The following is a 22,669-nucleotide window of genomic DNA, read 5'->3' on the forward strand; positions in this document are numbered from 1 at the left end:
GTCTGGGAAGATCCCACCTGCTGCAGAGCAACTAAGCCCGTGGGCCACAACTACTGAGACTGCGCTCTAGAGCCTGTGAGCCACAACTACTGAGCCTGTGCATCTACAGCCCATGCTCTGCAACAAGAGAAGCCACTGCAATGAGAAGCCCGTGCACCGCAACCAAGAGTAGCCCACAATCGCCACAACTAGAGAAAGCCCACGTGTAGCAAAGAAAAGCCAATGCAGTCACAAATAAATAAATAAAAAATAAATAATTAAAAATAACATAAAATAAAATAAATGATACCATGGCCACTATTTGCTAGAACCGAGGTCAAAACAGCCTGACTCCCAGGTTTGAATGAGGGTGTAGAGAAATAACATACGTCTTCTAGAGTCACTAAAACGTACCGTCCATAGGCAGTGTGCATAGCACTGGGATCACCCGAGAATCAGGCCATGATGGTGATGGCAATGTTGAGTTTATTTTTTAAAAAAGGGGGCGGGGAGGGTCGTGTTTTAAGTTTTCACTTGTTAACATTTTTATAGGAATGGATTTTTTTTTTTAAAGTAGAAGCTAGGACCAGCTAGAGAAAGCTAAAATTTACCTATAAAATATGAGTTGGACATCACTGATACTTTCCAGATTGCAAATGATTTACCCTATACAGTTAGCTACATGGAAGAAAGGTATTAACAGGAAAAAGTGCTCCTTAGATAACAGGGCCCTATTAGAATCCAGTACACAAAGCTAGAGAGCATGTGCACGCAGGGACTACAAAGAGACAACTTTCTCAGTAGTCCACCTACAGCGAGACACGGCCATCTCAAGTCCTTTTTGGAAAAAGCTGGGCATAAACAGTTCTCATAGACCCCCAGCGCTCACCAAATCTATCACTAGGGTGTGCAGATTTATTCAACAGGAATAAACAAACACTGGTGAAATGGAGAAATAAGTCATAAATATTTTATTTAGCTTTAGGTCCTCTTACTTCAAAATAAAGGGAGTCATTAAAAATTCACTCTAAAGGCAAAGAGAAAGTAAGTATATCATACCTCTTTTTTCACCTCCATGTTCTTTGTTTCAAAAGGTGATTTATTATCTTCAAGTTTGTGGAAACTGAAATAAAGCAACCAATTATAATACTTACAGCACAGAACCAATTAAAAGTAAGGGCCACAATAATGTTAAATTCTCAACAAAATCCAGAAAGAACAAAACAGCTTCTTCCAGAAAGAATCACAGTAGTAACAAAGTAAAACAACCCCATGCTGGCTATGCAAGGGTCTGCCCTGTGCACAGGTGTGCTTCTTCCAAAAGCCACCTAATGAAAGGGAGATAGCCACAATCTCCAAGCCTCAGTTTCCCTATCTGCAAAATGGAGAAAATACCTACATTACTTAAAACAGAGTTTTGGGGATCAAAAATTGTAGAGCTGTTCACTTCAGATTTGTATACTTTATGTTATACTTAAATAAAAAAGTAAAAAGCAGCAACTTTTACATAGTTATGGCCTGCTTACCTGATTTGATCCTTATACTACCAAAAAAAAAAAAAAAAACCCGTATTTTAAAATATTCTCTAATGAATGTAAAAAAAAAAAATCACACTTACTTCTGCTGAACAGGTTTGCACACGATGCTGTGGGCTGCCCAGTCCCTTCTCTGGCATGCGACAGAGCAGTAGTACGTCTGCTTGCACTGTGAGCACCTCAGCGGCCCTACAGAACACAGCCCATGACACCACCAATGTTTTATTGCAAATATTTGTTGGCAGGAACGAGACCGTTTCAAAGACGTCATTCTATTAATCATATCAAGGAGAATATGTGAAGAGGATTATGCTGTTTATGATTAGGTGTTAAAACTGAATTTATAGGGCTTCCCTGGTGGCGCAGTGGTTGAGAGTCCGCCTGCCAATGCAGAGGACACGGGTTCGTGCCCTGGTCCGGGAGGATCCCACATGCCACGGAGCGGCTGGGCCCATGAGCCATGGCCGCTGAGCCTGCACATCCGGAGCCTGTGCTCCGCAACGGGAGAGGCCACAACAGGGAGAGGCCTGCGTACCGCAAAAATAAACAAACAAACAAACAAACTGAATTTATAAAGCTCCGTTGAACTGCAGAGAAAGGGGGCCAAGATGAAAAAGAGAAGGAGGACACGAGACAGGCTGGGACCTGCGACCCTTTGCCGCAGTGCTTGCACCTGGACACACCTCTCCTCGAGCCACAAAATACAAAGAAACCATATGGGGCTAAAGATAACTGCGTGCATGTGCAGTTGGGGCAAATTCTGGACAAAACATACCAAGAGACCAGAAAAACCCAACTGCCACTTTTGACGAGCCAGGAGCGAAACCAGGAGGTCGGGAGGAAAAGCAGGGTACTGCGCATGCCCCCTGCACACCATATCATCTTAGGTGGGCAAACCGCCTAAAGCCACCCCGCCGGCCTGACCCCTGGACACACTCCTACCCTCACCCCATATAAGCAACAAGCTCACCCCCTACTCAGGGAGTGAGCAAGCAAGAGAACCTGCTGTTTGTTCGCACTCCCCCTACTGCCCCAATAAAGCCTTGCCTGAATTTCTTGCCTGTCCTCTGATCAATTTCTATTGATTGGGGAAGGCCAAGAACCCTGGCTGTTATCAGACAGACTGGAAACACAACTGACTTTCCTAAAGCAGAACCCAGAACACACGCTATAAAAGGAACAATCAAAGGGAACAGAAAATCCGCGGTGGTGAAAACAGACATGTGCAAACACAGTCTGATGAGGTTCACCTCGTGCCATTTAAAAATAACAAGACAAAAACCAACAAGGAGAATCACACCTAGAAAAACCCAGTAAGTTTTTGAAATGAAGTTTAAAAAAAAACCTATCAGTTTCCAGGCAGAGGAAAACAAGTTATCTGAAAAACAAAACAAAAAACACATAAAGAAACAACGAAATCAGGCTGGCCTCAAATGCCTCCACTCTAAAAGAAATTGGAAAAAAGAAGCGAAATATCCAAATAGCCAGTGAGCACAGGAAAACTGCTCAAGATCATTGATCATGAGGGACATGCAAATTAAAACCACAGGGAGGGGCTTCCCTGGTGGTGCAGTGGTTGAGAGTCCGCCTGCCGATGCAGGGGACGCGGGATCGTGCCCCGGTCTGGGAAGATCCCACATGCCGTGGAGCGGCTGGGCCCGTGAGCCATGGCCGCTGAGCCTGCGCGTCCAGAGCCTGTGCTCCGCAACGGGAGAGGCCACAACAGTGAGAGGCCCGCGTACCGCAAAAAACAAAACAAAACAAAAAAACCACAGGGAGATACCACTACACATCCATGAGAAAGGCTAAAATTAAAAGGACTGAAAACACCAAATGTTGACAAAGATGTGGAGCAACCAGAACTCACTCCCAGTGGGAATACAAAATGGGACAACTACTTTGGAAAATGGTTTGGCTTTTTCTTATAAAGTTAAGCATACACTTACCTTTTGACTCAGCAATCCTACCCCTAGGTTTGTACCCAAAAGAAACGAGAACATACGTCCACACAAAGACTTATGCAAAAACGTGTAGAGAGCTCTATTCATAATAGCCAAAAGCTGGACACAAGCGAAATGTTCAACAGAACAGATATACACACTGTGATATCATGTAATGAAATGCTACTCAGCAACAAACAAAAAAATTAATGTACACGCAAAAACATGGATTAAACTCAGAAATATTTTCTGAACAGGAAAAGCTTCCCACAGAGTCTATACTGTATGATTCCATTTACAAGAAATTCTGTAACTGGTAAAATTAATTTATGGTGAAACAACAACAGTGGTTGCCTCTGGGGGGTATAGTGACTGGGAAGGGACATGAGGGAACTTTCTGAGAAGATGGAAGTATTCTTCATCTTGATTGGGCTATGAGTTTGTGCCTTTCAGTGCTATGAGTTTGTGCCTTTCAGTGCAAGTATGTTTTATCTCAAAAAAAGTATAAAAAATAATCAAATAAAGAAGCATGGGGCTTCCCTGGTGGCTCAGTGGTTGAGAGTCCGCCTGCTGATGCAGGGGACATGGGCTCGTGCCCTGGTCCAGGAAGATCCCACATGCTGCGGAGCAGCTAGGCCCGTGAGCCATGGCTGCTGAGCCTGCTCATCCGGAGCCTGAGCTCTGCAACGGGAGAGGCCACAACAGTGAGAGGCCCGCGTACTGCAAAAAAAAAAAAAAAAAAAAAGGCATGGATGAACAAGAATGGTAGGATGTTGGCAGCTGTTGAAGCTGGGAAATGGGTATATGATTTATATATACTCTTCTGTTTATATGTAATGTTTTACATAATAAAAATATTTTTCAAATGTGTAAAGGAATAATCCAACAGGCATCTGAGAGCAATATGCTTACCAAACAGACCGCAGCAATGGCAAGTTGTCGACCGAAGAGGAGGTCCTAATGAGCTGAAGAGTGCTGGATCATTTATGGACAAGGAACTCTCAACCAACTTGTGTACTTTTTTTGATTTTGCAGGAGACACATTATTGCTAGTCTTCTATTAAGAAAAGAGCAATAGCAGTATTAAAACTTGGTAATAATGTATTGTTTGTTAAATATTAGACTTGGGATTTCCTCTGCCGAGAAGACAAGATAGATGTACTTTCCCTTACTCCTACCATTAAGTACAACTAAAAACCTTGGACTTATATATAAAATAAACATACAGTGACACTGAAGGAAGGCAGCAGACAGGCTAGGAACTTGGCACCCAGAGAAGGACATGGCAGTGAGTCCCCAGAGTTTTTATTCTGCCTCATATATCTCAGATGCGGTGCTGGAGAAGTCAGAAACACCCAAAGGCACAGACGATAAAAGCCCCAACAAAAAGCCTGCTCGCTTGCTCTCTTTAGCCAAAAGACCAGGAAAGGGATGGCCCAGCCAGACAGAAAAACTTTATCAGTAACTGCTCTACTCCAGACAGTTGCCGCAGAAAAAACTGTGGCCCCATCCCACCAGCAAAGGTAGACTGGGGAGCCTAGACCTCCACCTTCACCAGGCTACAGTGAGGTGCCCCTCTCTCCCACTTGGGTGGTATCAGAGAAGGCCAACAGAGTAGAGAGCCAGCACTTCATCCTCGTGGGGTCTCCCTGTGGAAACTGCATGGGGAGCATGGACTTCTGCCTGGCAGTAAAGAGTGTCCCCCATGCCCCCCAACTACCAGCACCACTGGGGTGGTGTTAAGAGGAAACCTAGTGGACAGTCAGGATTTTCCACCACCATTCAATAGTAATGAGTGGAGTGTCTCCAAACCCTTCCACCTCCAATCCTCCCTCCACCTCGTGTTAAGTAGAGAGGATATGGGGGCGGGGGGAGCAGTAAGGATGCTGGGAAGCTGAACTCCCACCCTTGTCCAGCCAAGAACATCCTGGGCTATAGAACAAACTTCAACCAATTTAAAAGAATTTAAATCATACAGACGGTGTTATTCAACCACAATGGACTTACACTAGAAATCAGTAACAGAATGAGAACAGATAATCTCCAAACATTTGGAAACTAGACAATACACTTTTAAATAATGCATGAGTCAAAGAGGATGTCTCAGGGAAATGTTTTAAAAATACACTGAACTAAAAGAAAATAAAAATACAACATATCAAATTTGTGGGACACAAAGTATCACCAAGACAGAAATTTATAGCTCTAAAGTCACATACTAGAAAAGAGGTAAAGTCTCAAATTAATAATGTAAGTTCTCATCTCAAGAACCTAAACAATAAGAACAAAACATGCCCAAAGCAAGCAGAGGAAGGAAACGATAAAGATAAAAGCAGAAATCAATGTAATTAAAAATAAAAACTTGGAGGAAAAAAATCAGTGAAACAAGACCTGGTCCTTTGAAAAGATGAACAAAATTGATAAATCTCTAGCAAGACTAACAATGAAGAAATCAGAGGCAGAAATTACCGATATCAGGAATGAAATAAGGGATATATTACTACAGACCATGAAGATATAAAAATGATAATGGAATACTTCGAACAACTCTATGTAGACTTCACAATGTAAGCAAAATGGACCAATTCCTGAAAAATCACAAATTATCACAATATGAAATAGATAATTTGAATAGCCTTATAAATATTAAGGAAACTGAATCATAATTTTAAAACTCCCCCCAAAATAAATCCCCAAGCCCATATGGTTTTTACCACCGGAGAATACTACCAAATGTTTAAAGAAGAATTATTTAACACCAACTCTATACAATCTCTATTCCAGAAAACTAATATTACCTTGATACCCAAACTATACAAAGACAATAAAAAAGAGAAAATCACAGACCAACCTCTCTCATGAAAATGGATGTAAAACATCGAAACATGTAAAACATCGAAACAATATCAGATATAATTCAGCAACATATAAAAAATAATTATACACCATGACCAACTGGGGCTTATTCCAGGGATGCAAGACTGGTTAAATTAAAAAAATATATATCAATGCAATCCACCAAACTAACAGGCTAAAGGAGGAAAAAAAATCACAACAATATCAATGGATGAAGAAAAAGCATCTTAAAAATTTCAATACCTATTCATGATATAAACTCTCAGAAAAGTAGGAATAGAGAAAACTTCATCAACTTGATAAAGATCGTCTGCAAAAATTCTATAGCTAACATTATACTCAACAGTGAAAAGACTCAGTGCTTTCCCCCTAGGTTTGGAAACAAATATGTCCACTGTCACCACTCTTAACATAATGCTAGAAGTTCTAGTCAGTGCAATAAAGCAAGAAAGGGAAATTAAAACCATATATTTTAAAAAGGAAGAAATAAAACTGTCCTTTATTGGCAGATGATATAATTGTCTATGTAGAAAATTGCAAGCAGTCTACAAAAAAATTCCTAGAATAAGTGACTCCTGGAAGGTCACAGGATATAAGATAAACATGTGAAATCAACCATATTTTTATATATTAGCAATGAACGTGAGGACACATGAAATAAAATATATAACAGCATTTACAATCACTCAAAAAACAATACTTAGGTGTAAATCTAACAAAACGTGCACCGCTGGTAAACTGCAAACCACAAAGTGAAAGAAATAAAAGAATATCTAGATAAATTGGGAGACAGATTGTGTTAATTGGAAGATTCACCACAGCAAAGATGTCAACAATTTTCAAATTGATATACAGGCTTAATACAATTCCTATCAAAATTCCAGCAAGATTTTTTGTAGATACAAACAAGATTGTTCTAAAATGTATACTGGAAAGGAAAGAAACTAGATTAAATGATTTTGAAAAAAGAAACGGAAAGTGGGAGGAATCACTGTACCCAACTTCAAGACTGACCATCATAGCTCCAGTACTGTGTGGTATTGGTGGAGGGAAAGACCCATAGATCAGTGGAAAAGAAAAGAGAATCCAGAATAGACCCACACAAATTAGCCCAGCTAATTTCCGACAAAAGTGCAAAAGCAATTCAGTGGAGGAAAGATAACATTTTCAACAAATGGTGCTGCAGCAATTGGACATCCCTAGCCAAAAAAAAATTAACCTCAACCTAAGTCTCACAACATAATTAACTCAAAATGGACCACAAGTTTAAATATAAAACTACAAACTTTGGGGGGAAAAACCCCCAAAACTTTCTGCATCTATAGCAGCAAAAAGTTCTTAGACTTGACACCAAAAGTATAATCCATAAAAGGAAAAATTGACCAGGACCTAGCTAAAAACTTTTGCTCTGCTAAACATCTTGTTAAGAGAATAAAAAGACAAGTCGGAAACTGGGAGAAAATATTTGTAAATCACATATTTGACAAAGCACTAGAATCTGTAATATATAAAGAACTTTCAAAACTTGGCAGTAAAAAAATAAACAATCCAAATTAGAAAATGGACAAAGACATGGAGAACATTTCACCAAAAAGGATACACAGATGGCAAATAAGCACATGAAAAGATGTTTATCATTAGCCATTAGTCAAACAAAACCACAATGAGCTATCACTACACAAATGTGACAATAGGGAAACTAAAAATAGTAACACCACCAAATGCTGGTGAGGATGCTGGGTGCAGAGAATCTGGATCACTCATACATTCTCAATGGGAATGTAAAACGGTATAGCCACTCTGGAAAACACTTTGGCAGCTTCTTAAAAAACTAAATATGCAACTACTATATGACCCAAAAATGCACTCCTGGGCATTTATCCTAGAGCAAAAACAAAAATTAAAAACTCATGTTCACATAAAACCTTACACATGAATGTTTACAGCAGTTTTAGTTATAATAGCCAGAAACTGGGAACAATCCAGATGTATTTCAATGGGAGAATATTTAAATAAGCCACAGAATACTACTCAGCAATAAAAAGCACTGAACTATTGATACATACAGCAATCTAGGTGAATCTCCAGAGAATTATGCTGAATGAAAAAAATCCAATCCCAAAAGGTACATACTCTATGGTTTCATTTATATAACATCCTTGAAATGACAACATTTTGGAAATATGGATTAGGTTAATGGTTGCCAGGGCTTAAGAAGGGGGTAGGGGCAGGAGGGAAGTGGATGTGACCATAAAAAGGTGCAGAAGAGATCCTTCGAGTGATGGAAATGTTCTGTATCTTGCCTGTATTATGTCAATAGCCTGACTGTAATATTACACTATAGCTCTTCAGCTTATTACCATAGGAAACAACTGGGTAAAAGCTACAAAGAATCTCTATTATTTCTTCCAACTGTAGGTCAATCTATAATTACCCAAATAGAAAAAGTTGAATTTTATTTTTAAAAAGATACTAGGCTAGAGATAAGACAGTCTGACCTTGAACAATACCCGCAAATTGAGTAATTCTTCATTAACACGATATAAAAACATGTTTAGAATTTTTTACCCAAAAACACAAAATAGAAAAAAAATAAATAACTTACACTATTTACTTCTTTGGGTGGTGAATTATTTCCAACATTTAATGGTGACACAGAGTTACCTGGGATGTAAAACATAATGCCTAATAAAGGTCAAATATTACTTTATTCCTGAAACTGTACAGCAACATAATTATGCAACATTCAGATAATAAAGCTATACCATAATAACCTTAAAGCTACACATAAATAAGTAACATCCTACTTTTCCTAATGAAAAAAAAGGATTTCTTTGAAATTTCCTTGACTACTATATACCTCACTGTGAACTTTTCTCCATTCACGAAGGCAACAAGTTACCAAGCTTTTTGAACTCCAGACTCTATACCCTTAGAAATTACTGAGGACCTCAAAGAGCTTTTGTTTACATAGCTTGTAACTATCAATATTTAGCATTATTAGAAATTAAAACTAAGTATTAGAAATTTCAAATACTAGTAGTTGAAATTAAAACTAAACATTTAAATATATTTACTTAAAAATAATAACTGCATTACATGTTGACATGGTTTTTTAAAAACTATTTTCCAAAGCAAAAAAAAAAAAATTGTGTGAAGAGTGGCACTGTTTTACATTTTTGCACATCTCTTTAATGTTTGGCTTAACCAATGATAGTTGGATTCTCATATCTGCTTTTGAATCCAATTTGTTATGATATGTTGCTTTAACTGTGAAGTAAATCTGGCCTCACACACATACATGGTTGCAAATAGGAGTAGTATTTTATGGCTTTCTCAGGTAACTGTGGATATTCTCCTTTAATTCACCCCAAAACTCAAGTGGTAGTTTAAGGGTTAGCTGCAATGTGGAATCTAAAACCATTATCAATAAACTTTTCATACTGTTATATTAGAATCCATTGATTTATCTTGCACTTTAAATGGATTTTTACCCATGCAGGACTACAGAGCATCATGCATTGGTCTTCAGGAAAAGATTGAGAAACTCCTGAGTTATGCAGATCTTCCAAATGTTGACACATTTCATAAGACAGTACCGAAAAACCTTATGTGTTAATATCACCATGCATCTCACCAGAAAAGTCTTTTAAGTATTGGGAAGCTGTCAAGCTCAGAGTGGCAGATACACATTTCCTGAAATTCTCATTTTTGCTTGAAAGCTTGCACTTTATCATTAGCAACAAAACACTGTCAGCTGTTTTCTTTGACGAGACAGGCTCACTTTGTCCATTTTTGAGAAAATGACTGCCAGATATCTAAGCCCGAATGACCACAGTGTGTCATTCTTTTCAATTAAAAATGACGTTCCAAGGAAAAAAAGTTTCCATTCAGCTCACAACTCAATCACACACATGCTTTTCATACTTCAGTAAGCAGCAAAAGTTAGGAGCAATTCCCATTTTGTTAAACAAAACACTAAAAATACCTGTACACAAGGCTCAAGACTTACTAATAAATTTGTACTGCTTTATCAAGGGCATTCTTAAGTAAAACTGACCCTTCTGGGTTGTTTTGTCTTAACTGCAAGGGCATGAAAATGAAAAACAATGACCACTAGCCCAAGCTGGTACCTCTGCTAAAGGCAAGTTAACAAGGTGCCAGAGTCTACTCACCTTTGCTTTTGCACCACCAGCATAAAGTCAGCACAGTGAAAAAGAGCAAATAATGTTTTAATATTATTAGGAAAATAGTTGTGACTCCAGAGGCCCAAGGGCCATACTCTGAGAACTACATCACCATAATATTAAAAGATCACATCTCATACACATTCACAGAGGCTAATTCCACCAGGCCCCAGTCTCCTTAAACAGCAGATTTTTAGAATTAAGACTAAAGGAATGATTTAAAAAATCAAATGAAACAAGTTAATGTCTTAGACATACCTTTGTGAGCTATTACATGCATAAAATCTGCATAGTATTTTTAGAATACGGCCAATCTTTAGAACATCCATAAAAAGCCAGAGTGTTTGGTTTCTACATTCCCAGTATGTCTCTGGATTGGGGCAGGTGGGGAGGAGGGAGGCTTGTCTGTAGACACTTTCTCCTCAGGAATCCTTCTGTGATTAATGTAGCCAAAGGTAGCTACTTGGCATCTGGTTTTTCCTTCTAAATTAATATGTATATGCAAATCCTGTAAGTTAGCCATTTGGCTGTTCTGTTAATAGCACACTGGTGTATAGTTACACATACTTTCGATAAGTCGAAGAAACCATCAGAATCAAGTAGTATTAAGCCTACAGGTTTTACTCACCTGTTGGCAGCATCGTCCTGTCTCCTTTGGATCCAGCCACTTCTCCACTGATGCCATTAGAGTTTGAAGATTCTGAATTGTCTTCCTGACTAGCCAGATATTGTTTGGTTTGCTCACAAAGCAAAAAATTTTTCTTTTTATTTCCATTCTCTGGGCTTTTCAACCTGAAATTAGGATGGTTAGGATGTCCTCCGGCACTTCTTAAAGACTCATGCGGTGGAAGCTTGCTTTCATTTTTCTCAAAATTAAATGGCTCTGTCATTTTACAGCTAGATGCCTCCAAATTACTTCTTGACATCATATTAAGCGGCAATTTAACATTCACAGAAGTCTAAGGGAAGAAATGTATTTAAAAGGCAACTTTTAATTCCAAAAGTAGAAGCACTGCAGGGCCAGGTGATTTCTCTTTATGTAACAGCTCTTTCTCATCAATGATTCCAAAGCAGATGTAACTGTAACCATGATATCAAAGCCTGTTCTACAGGCAAAAGAAAAGAACGATTCTTTAAGTACAAACTAACAGAATTCGACAACGGGCAAATCAAGAGACATCAAAAGAGTTATCTCTGGATTCGACACCATTCCTTACTTTAAAAAGCTTCTGGAAACAACATGAATAGAAAAGAACCATCAAGTTTTAAACGAAGTACTTCGACCTAAAGCCTACAACTTAATGGTGAAATACAATAGAGGGTAGTGTTTAGATCAGGTCATCCCCTACCTGTCTAGCCTCTCAGAATCCCTCTATCCTCCCCTACTTGTTGCTCTGCTATGTCTTTGACTATGCTGAACCAGGTCCCCAGAATGCCCTCACTCTCTCATCCACCTGGTCAACCCTTTCCTTCCTAGTCATCCTTCACAATTTGCCTCAGCTGATTCCGGTTTGGTCTGTTTTTCCCAAGTCCTCTGTTTCATAATGTCCAGCTGGGCTTCCATAAATTGTAACTTGTATCTACTGCTTTTAAGGACTTACCTGTGTGTGCCCTTCACTGAAAATAAGGTACACATACTGTTGCAAAGCGCTTCTGAGAAACCTCTAATCAGACATTATGTGGGCTTGTTGTTTCCCTATTACTCCTTGAAAATACTAAGTGTTTGCACAGAGGAAGTAATATAAGTAGACAAACAACTCTTATTTTTAAGTAGTGACCTATCGCTTTGTCTTTAGCCTGAACACAAAACTTCTGCCTATCTTCCCCAAACTGCTCAGGAAAAAAAAAGGCAACAGATAGCTGAAACTGGTATGAGTAATAGCTAAATATTATTTGACCTTATTTTAAATAGAAGATAAAGAGCAGAAAAATCCTCCCTCGTGGTGTCCTAAAACTTCTATCTCTGCTCTAAATCAGGCCCAGCCTAATTCAATGACAGTACAGAAAAGATAATGAAATTTACAAAAAGAAAGAAAAAAGAAATACACAAGCAGACTTACAGGTGGGAAGATCCCTAATAGAAGGCCGGCAGATGGGCAGCTGTGGCGGGAGATACTGTAGCTGTCAGGGAAAGCATACCTGTAGCAGATATGTTCAGGTATACCTAAACTGAAGGATCAGATTGAGAACTACTATGAAGGATGCAGTAAGACAGAAATACTGTGAAATTACAAAAGGAAAATAACTTCCAGGGGATGCTGGGTGGCGATGTGAATATTGAGTAACGCTAGACTCTGTACAAGAAATATAAAGAACATGCATTTAAATTATTAGGACAGGCTTCCCTGGTGGCACAGTGGTTGAGAATCCGACTGCTAATGCAGGGGACACGGGTTTGATCCCTGGTCTGGAAGGATCCCACATGCCGTGGAGCAACTAAGCCCGTGTGCCACATCTACTGAGCCTGTGCTCTAGAGCCCACGTGCCCCAACTGCTGAACCCCGCACGCCTAGAGCCTGTGCTCTGCAACAAGAGAGGCCACTGCAGTGAGAGACCCATGCACCGCAATGAAGAGTGGCCCCCGCGCTTCCCTGGTGGCGCAGTGGTTGAGAGTCCACCTGCCGATGCAGGGGACACGGGTTCGTGCCCCGGTCCAGGAGGATCCTACATGCTGTGGAGTGGCTGGGCCGGTGAGCCATGGCTGCTGGGCCTGCGCGTCCAGAGCCTGTGCTCATCGCAACTAGGGAAAGGCCACGTGCAGCAACGAGGACCCAACGCAGCCATAAATAAATACATACATAAAATTAAAAAAAAAATATTAGGGCAACTACCACAAGGACAAAAACAAAGCATAACTTTAAAATCACAATCTAACAGGGAAAAAAAAATTCAAGTATGGTAAACAGAAAATATCAAATAAGATGACAGACCCCAGCCCAAGTAATCTACATATCAATGATTCAGTCTCAAAATAGAAAAAGAGAGATGGACCCAGGGAGGAAAATATCCAGATACGTACTGTGCACAAAAGGCACACATTAAACAAAATACACGGTAAGCTTGAAAATAAAAGGACTAAAATATGTGCTATGCAAATAACCAAAATAAAGTTGGGCTGCTAATATTAATAGCATTAACAGCAGATAAAATAGAACTCAAGGTAGAAAATATTGGGATAAAGAGAGATATTTTACATTGGTAAAAGAAACCCTCCCAGGAGAGAGAGGGGCCAGAAATCTCTGACTCACAATGACATTGCCTTGAGATGTATAAAGTAAAAACTGATTAGAAGAGAAATGCAGTCACAATGAGGACACACCTGCTTTAGACACATAATAGTCAACAGATAGAAAACAAGCAGTGATATATATTTTACTAACACAATAAACCTGATCTAACAGGGACTAATACAACCAAGAACATTCATTTTTCCAACGCTGAGACATAATGGACTACGAAGTCCACTTCAACTAACTCCAAAAGAAACTAGTTCCAAACGGGCCATGTTCACTCATCACACTACACAAACCTCCATCTCAGATTTTGCTTCCCAGAGAAGCAGTGTGCAACACCCACACTGGAGGATGAGGAGTTTGGGTTTTATTTATTTTTTTATTTCTGGGGATCTTAGTTCCCCGACCAGGGATCAAACCCGTGCCCCTTGCATTGGGAGCTCTGAGCCTTAACCACTGGACCACCAGGGAAGTCCCTGTTTTATTAAAGTGGTAAAATACCATAAACGAAATGATAGCAAACATGATTAAATGAACAATTAAAAACTTACAAAAAACAGCAAAGAGGTCGGAAAAATAAGTACTAACACAAAGATGAGAAATTTGATACCTTTTAAAAAGTGGGATAAATAGGAAAAACATCCAGACACTGTAGCAGACACTGTGGGTAACCGACCCAAACATCACCTTCTACTTCTGATTTGCCAGCTTGAGTTAAATACTGGCCATAATCAGAGTTCTGAGTGGAGCTTCTCAGAAAGCTCTCTCCTTTCCTGATGGACAGGGACAGATTCGGCTAGCAGGGTCTTTCACTTCTTTCTTCCTGCAACACGGACCTGAGGCCTGAAAATATATCACCCACAATGCAATGAGAAAGCAATAAGCATGAGAAAGCAGCACACCCTCAGGACAGTGGAGAGGAGAAGGCAGAGTCTGGTGTCCCTGGCAGAAGCCCTGACTCCAGCCCTGATCTGCCTAGGCACAGCCTTGCTGTGGCATCAGAAAAATACACCTTTGGATTTTCTGCTATTTGAAGCCCAATGGACACAGATACCAATAAAAAAAGGCATGAGCAAAAGGCATGAAAGGATACATAGAGGATGAAGATTCATTGATGAACATAAGGGGGAAAACATTCAACCTCATTTGTGACAAAAAAATTCAAATTGAAATAACTATATATTATTTTCTATACAGCATAGGTGCAAGTAAAACACTCATTACTGAAGGGAATATAAATTAATATGTTCTGCCTGAGAAATAAGTTGGAGATTTATATATGTACATGTGTATTATACATAATATAGTTATATGATATATATGTGCATATTATACATATATAGCATATAATATATATTCTTAAAAATATCCATAGCCACTCACCTGACAAGTCTATTCTAGAAATCATCCCACTGAAATAATCTTAAATATCAAAAAATACGGCATGTATAAATATCCATTTAAAATAGAAAAAAAAGGAAAAAAGTTAACAGTGATGCTTCTACTACACAGAATATTACACTACCATTCAAAATCACAGCTTTCAAAAACCTTGTAAAATGTCTATTAGAATGGCAAATGAAAAATCAGAAAAACACTGTATATTCAGTATAATAACTGCAAAATAAAAAAGAACAAAACTCCATGTAAAAAGAGATGAGTGAGATACATTAAATTTTAAATAACAGTGTTCTGGGGTAGGTAAGTTGAGGAAATCTTTTTCTTTTTCAATCTTTTTCATTTTCCAAGTTATATTTTAGGATTATTTACTTTTATATAAAAAAGCATGTTAAAGATTAAAATATCATTGCATGTTCAAACTTTTTTTTCGTAAACTGTGGTTAATTTTAAACCAAATAAAAGATCACAGTAATATTTAAACCACAAAACCAGGGTACAGACACTGTTTCAAGGCACCATTGGGACCCTCAATACACAGCCTTTAACTTCTGAAATAGCTTTTCTAACTTTGTCCTTATTAATAAGGCTGACAGTCAATCCTTAACTCCTCACTACCCTGTAGAGTTACCTATAGACAATTATTTTAAGTTGCTTGAGTGCAGGAACCATGTCTTACTAAAACAACTTACAAAAAACCCTCTGATTTCCCACAGTGCCTACCACCGCGTCTGGTACAATGCAGCATTCAAAAGATACTCGTATGGGCTTCCCTGGTGGCGCAGTAGTTGACAGTCCATCTGCCCATGCAGGGGACACGAGTTCGTGCCCCGGTCCGGGAAGATCCCACATGCTGCGGAGCTGCTGGGCCCGTGAGCCATGGCCGCTGAGCCTGCGCATCCGGAGCCTGTGCTCCGCAACGGGAGAGGCCACAACAGTGAGAGGCCCGCTTACCACACACACACAAAAAAAAGATACTCGTATGATAAAACTATCTAAAATGCACTATTGCACTGTTTTCCTGACAACCTAGACAGGGAAAGTTAAATTCACTGTCTGAAATTTCATCTAGCAATCTTAAAGGGAGAATTACACCATGCTATGAGGTTTACTGAAATTTAATAGCAATACTTCATGTCTTACCTCAACTCTTCCAAAGTCCAAAAATTAATAAAGTTATTTGACTTTAGGAAGGATAACAATCAGTTTTAGACCCAATGTAAAGTGTAAGCAGCAAACAAAAAGGATTTAAGCTTAAAAGAAGCTCCACCTATGGTGGAATATTTAGGTTAGAATTTAGGTTATCTCACTTGCCTCACCCAATTTAGGAATTTTCATTACAACACCCAGGGCAAATAGACATCTAGCCCTGTCCTATAACTAGAAGCTTCTAACTTCCTTTCATTTTGGACGGCCAATTGTACTGCATGCTTCTTTATAAAATGGTTCTCTTCCCAAGTGACTCCTGCTGCTGCCCCGTGACCCCAACCGTTCAAAGATCTGAAATGGCCACCATGTCCACTTTCCTCCAGGTCCTTAATCTTCTAGACTTCTCACAATTCAGCACTTTCTCTAGTTCATCCGAAACCCTCATACAGAAAGGACTCTCCTAACAACACAGGATTCTAGATGTGGGCCGACAAAGGGTCAACAGGAGAATCACACTATCCCTGACTCTGAAAGTTACTTCTTCCTATGCACTAGCTTTTGGAGGGAAGCCTGGACTACTGGGAGTACCCATAAAACTTGCACTCATCTAAAATCTTTTGGAATTTAATTTTTTTTAAATGTGTAATTATCATACCATGCAATTGTCTTTTTTCTTTTAATTTACAGTTCTGTGAATTTTAACACATATATAGATTTATGTAACCACCACAACTGGGATACAAAATACACTTTTAAAGCTGAATTTGAACATTAAAAAAAACTAAGAATGTGCGTTTATCCTTACTTGGCTTCATCGTGTGTCAATCACTGGGGCATATTTGAATCTGGAGAGGACAGGCCTTATACCATAGTTCTATGTTTCCCAATCTTGGGTTGCAAACTTCTGGAATATACAGATACAGAGGTGTGATAGATATTGCTTTGGGGGTCATACCTTGAGGACAGGCTTACCTCACACAGTTTTAAAATAAGCAGTTCCCCCATATACAATCCACTATTTTTTACACGCTACTAGTGACGAATAAAATATATTTATGATAATCCTCAAATCTACAGTAATTAGTTTTGTTTCCTTAACCAACACTAGAGATTAATTAGAAGGGTTCCCAAATTTCTTTAAGGAATCACTGATGTAATAAAAGAGCAGTGGAATGAAAGTAACTAACTTCTGCAGTTCTACAGGCAAAAATAAGGCCTTGGTTTTGTGTTGTCCTTTTGTTCTGTACTTCATGAATTGATCTCAGTAAGACTTGATGCTCCCCAAGGGGCAAAACCTTTCTTTTACTCCCTTGAAATCCAGCTACCCTTCCCCTAGGAAGCCCAGAGCATCCCAGGATACACTGTAAACAGTGACATAAGGCCTCTCCTGTCTTTCCAAGAGACCACAACCTAGAGGCTAGAGTAAACCCCCAGTGAGTTAATTCCTTTAATACCAAAAGTGCATGCAGCAGATACTTAACTAATACTTTTTCTTCTCTGTTTGCTTTTGTCCTCCTGGTAACCCCCTGCATTCAGAGAGAATGGCTATTCAAAGGAAACAGTTTTAAAGCTATGAAACTCAATGGTTCCACAGAACACGAGCTTTAAAGTCGGTCAGACCCAAGTCTGAGCAGTCTCATCTTCCTCATTTAGCTATGCTACCTCAGGCAAATCACTTCATCTTTCTAGGATTCAGTGGCTGTTAAGTGTGGCCAGAAGTAGTAACTTCCTCACAACACCTAATCATGAGGATTCAATGTGACACTGCATGTAAACTACCCAGCACAGTGGCAGGACCTTACTAAATCCTTAAAATGCAGCCGTTATTTTTACTTTACTTCTATACCACTCCCACACACAAAGAATTTCTTCCACTCAGGTGGAATTAGTTTGCACACTGAAAACGAAACTAATTTGAGGATTAAAGTATTACTATTTCTTTATTCCTACAGACAAGGAAGGGAGACCTGAGAAGGTTTAGCAACTCGCCAAAACCACGAGGACCAGCGCCATTACACAGCTAAGATGAAAACTCACGTCACATTCCTAGGCCGTGCAATTGCACATTCAATAACCGGACGGCTCAATAAGGGAACCAGAGGCCAACAGAGCAAGCATATTTATAGCAGGGGCTGAGTGCCAAGAAAAGCGACTAGTACACAGCAGACATGCTATAAATACGTGTTAAATGAACCAGTGTTGCCTCACCTATATGTAAGCGAACGCTGCGATGTATCTTCCTTTCTACAGTAGATAAGTAGGGGGAAGAAGTCTAAAAAGTATTGTCTGCACTGTAGCTTTGAGTTAAATGAAGACATTGAATCCACGAACCAAATTGTTTTAGAGTGAAGGGGAAAGAGGTCCTCCAATGGGATGCAAGCGGATGTTCACACTTTGGAGAGTCATGCCTGGAAGTATTAACTATTTTCCAAATCTGCTGCAAGGCCCGCATTTGCCCAAAGCTCAACTCCCACGTCTCTCGCCCCTCCTCCCAATACGCCCCTCCTCCCAAAACCTCCCACCCCAGACCTGCCTTCCCAGCCAAAGCTCCTAGGGCTTCTCTCAACCTTCCGTACTCATACCCGCTCAACGTACGACCTAAACGTTCAGCGCCCAACATCCGGCCCCAACGACTGAAGCTCCGTAACCCTCACGCAGTCCCTTTCGCTTCCCCATGCGCCTGGGAATCCTGACCTGGAAAGAGGCAAAAGGGCCGCTGACCCCGACCAGCCTCTGAAACCTGGCGGTGGTGGCACCTGCCCGTGTCCCGGAGCCCCGGCCGCCGGAGGCGCTCCCCGCGCTTACCTCGCTCCTGACGCCCAGGCCGCTCTCCCGCGGCAACGCGCGCCTGCGCAGTCCGCATCCACGTGCTGCCGCTGCGGCGACGTGAGCTCTCTGCGCGTTGGGAGCTGCGCCCTGGGCCTGACGGCGCCATTTTTGTGCTCTAACGTTGGTACAAAAGCTGCAGGGTCAGAGGGAGGTCCACTGCGGAAACTTAAGATAGTCGTTTTTGCTTTTTCTAGAAAGGAGTCCCTGGAAACTCCAAGGGCAAAAATGCAGACCTTGTCTCCGCAAGGGTCACTTGAGTTATATTAATCACTTAAAGTCTTAAGAAGTTTTCTCAAATCAATCCACTGCTTCTGCCTGCACGTGGAAACCAGGTACACGTGATCACAGTTTGCCCTGAGAGCACGTGATTATAGGTTGATGTTGCTCAAAGAAAAAATATTTTTAGCTATTTTTTGAACTATGACCTTTAAAAAAATTCAGAAGAAAAAGGGTACCCTTATGTAATCATCACCCAGTTCAATATTATCAATTTACGGTCAATCTTGTCTGCATCTGTACCCCACATACTCTCCATCCATTGTTTTGAGGCAAATTCCAACTTGTATATTGTTTTCTTTTTAATAGATTTTATTTTTAGAACAGTTTTAGAAATACAAATAGACTGAGAAGACAGTATGGAGAATTCCCACATAAGCCACACCCAGTTTTCCTTATTAGTAACATTATATTAGTAGGATATGTTTGTTACAATTAAGGAACCAATATTGATACATTATTACTAAAGTCCATATTTTATTTAGATTTTCGTAGTGTTTACTTATTGTCCTTCTTCTGAGCCAGGATCCCATTCAGGATAACACACTTATTTAGTTGTCATGTCTCCTTAGGCTCTTGGCTGTGGCAGTTTTTCAGACTATCCGTGTTTTGATGGCCTTCCCAGCTTCCAGGAGTAATGGTGAGGCATTTTTGTACGATGCCCCATTGATGGAATTGGTCTGATATTTTTCTCATGTTAAGAGAGTAGTTATGGGTTATTAGCAGGAAGACTACAGAGGTAAAGTGTCATTCCTATAGCATCATATGAAGGGTACATTCTATGAGCATGATTTATGACAGTTGATATTTTCCATGATCACCTGGCTAGTACTTGTCAGGTTTCCCTACTATAAAGTTACTTTTTTTCCCCCTCCCTTTACATACTATACACTTTGGAAGAAGTCATTATGTGCAGTCTACACCTAAAGAAAGAGGGTTATGCTTCACTTCCTTAAGGGCAGAGTACTTACAGAAATTATTTAGAATTTTTTAAATATAAATTTATTTATTTTTAGCTGCATTGGGTCTGCGTTGCTGTGTGAGGGCTATCTCTAGTTGCGGTGAGCAGGGGCTACTCTTCGTTGTGGTGTGTGGGCTTCTCATTGTGGTGGCTTCTCTTGTTGCGGAGCACAGGCTCTAGACATGCAGGCTTCAGTAGTTGTGACACATGGGCTCAGTAGTTGTGGCTAGCGGGCTCTAGAGCGCAGGCTCAGTAGGTGGGCTGCATGGGCTTAGTTGTTCTGCGGCACGTGGGACGTTCCCAGAGCAGGGCTCGAACCCGTGTTCCCTGCATTGGCAGGCGGATTCTTAACCACTGTGCCACCAGGGAAGTCCCTATTTAAAATTCTTTTGCATGGGAGATTTGTCTCGCCTCTTCTATTTATTAGTATATTCAATCATCTCTATCAGTAGGAACTCATAGATATTTATTTTATACTTTGGGTTATAATCCAATACTACTTTATTTCCTTGCTCAAATTCCAACTAGGGCCATTGGAAGCTCCTTCAGTCCTTTTTTTATAAATTTATTTATTTTATTTATTTATTTTTGGCTGCATTGGGTCTTTGTGCTGCGCATGGGCTTTCTCTAGTTGCGGCGAGTGGGGGATACTCTTTGTTGTGGTGCGTGGGCTTCTCATTGCAGTGGCTTCTCTTGTTGCGGAGCACGGGCTCTAGGCACTCGGGCTTCAGTAGTTGTGGTACGCAGGCTCAGTAGTTGTGGCTCGTGGGCTCTAGAGAGCAGGCTCAGGAGTTGTGGCCCATGGGCTTAGTTGCTCCGTGGCATGTGGGATCTTCCTAGACCAGGGATTGAACCTGTGTCCGCTGCATTGGCAGGTGGATTCTTAACCACTGCGCCACCAGGGAAGTCCCTTCAGTTCTTTTTTGTTCTCCTTTGACATACTCCCATCAATGTGGGGTTGTTTTTATTTTTTTGAGCACGTTCTTACTTTCTGGGACATTGTATCTTTACATCCATATATATTTAACAATGTATTTTTAAAAGATTATGACTGTTAAAAAAATCACCAAAATTTATCCCACCTTTAAAAATAGTTTCCTAATGTCATCAAATTAGTATTGAAAATTTCCAGATAGTCTCAAAGGATTTTTAACAGTTGGTATGGTCAAATCAGATCCTACATTTGCATTCAGTGATGTATTTTAAAAAGAGATTTCTTGCAGCTTATGTATTGAAGTAACTGCAGTTTTTCTCACAATTTTGTTGATTACATCCTCTCTAGCAAGAATACTTCACAGGTGGTGTGTTCCTCTATTGCTCCACATCAGAAGACACTTAATATCTAGTCCTTTCTCTTTGGGGGATATTAAAATTAACTTAGCAGGTTCTAATGTTGTCAGACCTATCCATGCACTGTAAAGTTTCCAGTCAGCTTTTCATCTAATGATTCTGGATTCACTGATGATCATTACCTGGATACATTATTTCACTAGGGTTTCCAAAATGGTGATAGTCTATCTTTTCCTCTGCATTTATTACCTGAAATTCTATAAAGAACTTTCTCACATCAACTACTTGACTGAGACTCAGTTTGTAACAGAAAAGGTAGGATGCTTTATTCTTTTATCAGTTTTCAGAATGTGATGATTCCTTGGCATCCTCCAAAGGTGACCAATGACATTTTAAAAAATCAACGCTCATTGATTTTTAACCTGGTAGATGTATCTCTATTGCTGTTATTTTTGAATGCTAAAATTGTCCTATCTTTGACCAGTGGGAACACCTTTGAATTGCCTCCTGAATCTTTTTGACACAACTCCTATGATCTTTGCTTTCTTCTTTGCTTTCTGATACAACCAAAATGTCCTAGGCTTTCTTGTACATTTCTTGCCCCAGATGTAGATTTAGCCCTTGAGCTTCAAGGATCCCAGGTGACTTTTAGAGGTAAATTATATTTAGAGATGATAGGAGAATAGGGGTGTGCATTGGGTTGATCATTGTTCTAGGCCTTTCCAGTGGACAGCCTTTTTTTTAAATGGAAATGAAATGTGCCATGAGTTCATACTGATATTTCTAAATTCAAATTTAGGATTGTAGTATTTTTACTTAATTTCTTTGATTTTTATATGTGTATTTCCTTTCTCCAATACTGAAAATCTTGGTTCCCAAGGATTACATATACGCTTTATACTAATATATTTCAGAAATAACAGTATGAATGTTATTACTGACAATATGCACACTGAAAAAGCTTAAAGTTTCTTTTTTAATTTTCCCCCTTGGAATAACATCTCAGTAGGAATATTTGGTCAATTTATTGTTTAAA

The 22,669-nt window shown here is 39.7% G+C and overlaps 1 protein-coding gene across 1 annotated transcript in view; it reads right to left on the reverse strand.

The window, feature by feature from the left end:
- TDRD1 (tudor domain containing 1) overlaps positions 1-19,645 on the reverse strand; it is a 46,486-nt gene extending 26,841 nt beyond the window's left edge. The window contains exons 1-7 of the mRNA XM_073793740.1: positions 19,626-19,645; positions 18,972-19,239; positions 11,126-11,456; positions 8,916-8,974; positions 4,367-4,511; positions 1,598-1,703; positions 1,039-1,102 (exon numbers count right to left, since the gene is read on the reverse strand). Of these exons, the coding sequence (XP_073649841.1) occupies positions 1,039-1,102; positions 1,598-1,703; positions 4,367-4,511; positions 8,916-8,974; positions 11,126-11,456; positions 18,972-19,239; positions 19,626-19,645 (993 nt within the window). The remainder of the gene's footprint in view (positions 1-1,038; positions 1,103-1,597; positions 1,704-4,366; positions 4,512-8,915; positions 8,975-11,125; positions 11,457-18,971; positions 19,240-19,625) is intronic.
- Between the last annotated feature and the right edge of the window lie 3,024 nt (positions 19,646-22,669).

The sequence above is a fragment of the Tursiops truncatus genome, chromosome 16, assembly GCF_011762595.2.
Source record: "Tursiops truncatus isolate mTurTru1 chromosome 16, mTurTru1.mat.Y, whole genome shotgun sequence".
In the NCBI taxonomy this organism is placed as follows: Eukaryota; Metazoa; Chordata; class Mammalia; order Artiodactyla; family Delphinidae; genus Tursiops; species Tursiops truncatus.